This window comes from Otolemur garnettii, unplaced genomic scaffold (assembly GCF_000181295.1).
Source record: "Otolemur garnettii isolate 467f Iridium unplaced genomic scaffold, OtoGar3 scaffold00133, whole genome shotgun sequence".
Classification (NCBI taxonomy): Eukaryota; Metazoa; Chordata; class Mammalia; order Primates; family Galagidae; genus Otolemur; species Otolemur garnettii.
In genome coordinates, this window is record NW_003852528.1 from 5,476,043 (window position 1) to 5,479,332 (window position 3,290).

General features: G+C 55.7%; 1 protein-coding gene across 2 annotated transcripts in view; it reads left to right on the plus strand.

The window, feature by feature from the left end:
• The window catches only part of BOK (BOK, BCL2 family apoptosis regulator), a 12,580-nt gene extending 9,661 nt beyond the window's left edge, over positions 1-2,919 (plus strand). Inside the window, exons 4-5 of one of the 2 annotated variants that reach the window (XM_003798260.3) lie at positions 904-1,067; positions 1,927-2,919. In XM_003798260.3, coding sequence (XP_003798308.1) covers positions 904-1,067; positions 1,927-2,052 — 290 coding nt within the window. In that variant the 3' untranslated portion in view covers positions 2,053-2,919. The remainder of the gene's footprint in view (positions 1-903; positions 1,068-1,926) is intronic. The other variant, XM_023518263.1, reaches the window with a different exon arrangement.
• The last annotated feature ends 371 nt before the right edge of the window (positions 2,920-3,290 follow it).

The window sequence follows — 3,290 nt, forward strand, 5'->3', positions numbered from 1 at the left end:
GAGTCTCCTGCCTCAGCCTCCCACATAGCTGGGACCACAGGCGCCCGCCACAACACTCGGCTATTTTTTGTTTGTAGCCATCATTGTTGTTTGGCGGCCCGGAATGGATTCGAAGCCGCCACCTTAGGTGTATGTGGCTGGCGCCTTAGCCGCTTGAGCCACAGGTGCCGAGCCAGCAAGAGAAGTTCTTAAGTTAGAGTTTGAGGTTGCTGTGAGCTGTGACAACACTGAGGGTGACATAGTGAGACTCTTTCTCAAAAAAAGAAAAAACGTTTTTAATATGAAACATATGGTCTACACTTTGTTCTAATTTGTGAGGGTGAACATATATTTTTTTGTCTTATTTATGTTTTTCTTTTGTGAATCAGCTGCTTGTGTTCTGTGCTCACATTTCTTTTGAAAGCTTCCTCTTTTTCCTTACTGATTTAGAAAACCTCCAGATGTTAAGGAGGCAACATACTCCCTGACTCCTTCCCCCGTGTTCTGCACAGTTCAGGGGTCTGGGAGGCCTCCCATGGGTCTCAGCATCTTTGTATGTGAACCAGGGGTGACAGGCTGTTGGGGTCAGATGAGCCTGGGCAGTGGCCCTTGAAGGTGCTCATTGTTCAGTCTGCCCAGCTCTGAGTCTTCGGTCCCACCTACCACTCAGTTGGCCCCCTTGACCATCCCCGTGGCCTCCCATGCAGGTCTCCCAGGTGGGCTGGGCAGGTCTCAGGCTCATGCAGGCAGGTGTACAGTGCAGACTGGGAAGGACTGAGCCACAGGCAGACGGCAGCCGGGCATTCTGTCCCAGAGGGCCCTGTCCCCCTTTGGCCTCTGGAGAGCAGCTTGCAAGTCTTAGCCCTGTCACATGACCCCATGGGCTAGATATAAGCCTGATCTTGGCTATTTCTCTCCCTGCAGGCATCACGTGGGGCAAGGTGGTGTCCCTGTATGCAGTGGCTGCAGGGCTGGCAGTGGACTGTGTGCGGCAGGCTCAGCCTGCCATGGTCCATGCCCTTGTTGACTGCTTGGGGGAATTTGTGCGCAAGACCCTGGCAGCCTGGCTGCGGAGGCGCGGTGGATGGGTAAGCGTGGGTGTGGGTGGGGGTGGGGAGTTGAGACTTTGGGTTCAAGGCTCTAGGAATGGTGGGTGGCGAGCCAAGGATAGGGCCAAGGGCTGTGAGCCAGACAGGATTGCTCCTCCTGTTCCCTCCCTAAAAGGGGAAGGCAGGTCCAGGGCACAAGTATCACAGGGAAACCTCAATTGTCCACATCCCTGATTGGCTGCCCCGCCTGCCAGGCCACAGGCACTGCTGGGTTCTGGGCACAGAGTGCTGGCTCCCCCCAGGGGGCCATTACCCTGTAAAATAAGGGGTGGGCAACGGTGTGTACATTAGAGTGGCTGGGGGTCACAGAGCCCTGTCCCCTCTGCTGGCCTTGGCTCAAGGCCTCATGATGTTGAGGTCAGTCTGCTGGGCCTGCGATCCCTCACATGGCTACGGGCATCCCTTGCCACTGAGATACCAAGGTTGATCCCCATCAACCTTGATGATCCCCATCATCCCCTGAAACCTGACAGGGCAGACACCAGGGTAGCCAGTGCATGGCCAATGTGGCCAACACCATGGCCACAGCCCAGCTAGAGGGACGAGACTGCATTTCTTAGCAAGAAGAAAAAGAAATAAGAAAACTGGAGTGGATAGTCACTCACTCTTCCAGCAGGGACGTTCTTGGGCTTCTAGAGAACTCAGTTCATACTCCTAGGCAGGGAAGGGTCTTTGCTGGGCCCTCCTGCCCCTGCCCATCCTGGTGCAGGGTACCAAGGCTCCTCTACAGAATGGGCCACAGCTGCCATCCCTCCAGCTGTTTGGCTCACGTTCCAGGCAAGGTGCTGGGGGTCTGGTGGCCTCTGCTCTGCACTTAATTGCCCCATCTCCCTCATAGACAGACGTCCTAAAGTGTGTGGTCAGTACGGACCCAGGCCTCCGCTCCCACTGGCTTGTGGCAACGCTCTGCAGCTTCGGTCGCTTCCTGAAGGCTGCCTTCTTCGTGCTTTTGCCAGAGAGATGAGCCACCTCTAGGCCTTCAAGCTCAATGCAGGAGGCCCTCAGTGCCTGGAACCTGACCTCTAGCCCATCCCTGAAGACCCTCTGGGAGGGGGAGTGGAGAGGAGCTTCCCTGAGCCTGGAGCTGGCTTCAGGGCCAGCCTGCGGCTCTCCTCTCACTCCCCTTCTCCTGGAACTCCTGTGTCTCCCCTTTCTGGGCCCAGAAAGTCGATGTCAACTCCCAGGCCCCAATGGAAGGAACCTGGATGTGCCATGCTCTCACTTAACACCTTGCGGCGCCTCCTAGGATACATCCAATCTAAGGACAAGTTTATCCTGGCCAAAGCTGGAGAAGCCATAGGAATTTACCCTGTAAACACAGCAGGTGCCTGTGCTGGCTGCTTAATTCCATCTCTGGAAGGAGTATGACCCTCCACCAGTGACAGGGTCTTTCTGTGGTGGGGACCAGGCTGTGGGGCTCTGTGCTGATGCTTCTGACCAGTGAATGGGAAACCCTGTGGATGAGAACGAGTCTACGGGGGTGAGCTTGAGCCCAGCAGCTTCCCTTCTGGTCCCCACACGACCACACAGGGACCTATTGGTGTCTCCAAAGGACTCATGAGGGGTAACCCAGCCCCTCAGAGAGCACTGGAGACCCTAAGCCACCCTAGCAGCATTCCCCGAGCCCTGGGTGGACATGGCACTCAAGCAGTGGCTGTTCCTGTATAGCTTACCATGGCTGGGCCCTGGAATGCAGCCTGGCATAGCAGTTGGCCTCCCCACACGGCCAGGCTGCATGCTGGGGAGGGCTGTGCAGGAAGTCAGCCCCAGATGCATGTGGAGCTCAAGGGCAGAGGCCGGTAATAAACCCCAATAGAATATTTTAATTTTAGACTAAGTGCCTCTCTTACTCTAAGGCCTCTACCTGGAAATTGGAAAAGGTGTGGAGAGTTTGCTGGAAAATAATCAGGTGGGGAGCAGGGGTTAGAGATGGGGCTTCCCCAGTCTACAAGTGAAAGGCATCTGTCTGCCTGTCACCAGTGGCAGGCAGAGCACTGTGCTTCCCCTCCAGGCAGCATGCAGCTCTGGGGAGGACACAGCACTGTCATTGGGGCTCCTGGTTAAGTGCTCAGAAAAGGCAAAAGTTTGGAGTGGCTCAGAACTCTGGTTAAACTAGGGTATATATAGTGGGACTCCTGGTCCTAACTGCAGTGGGTGAATTAGAAAGAGTGAGCTCAGTGGTTGGGGTGCCGGTCACATGCA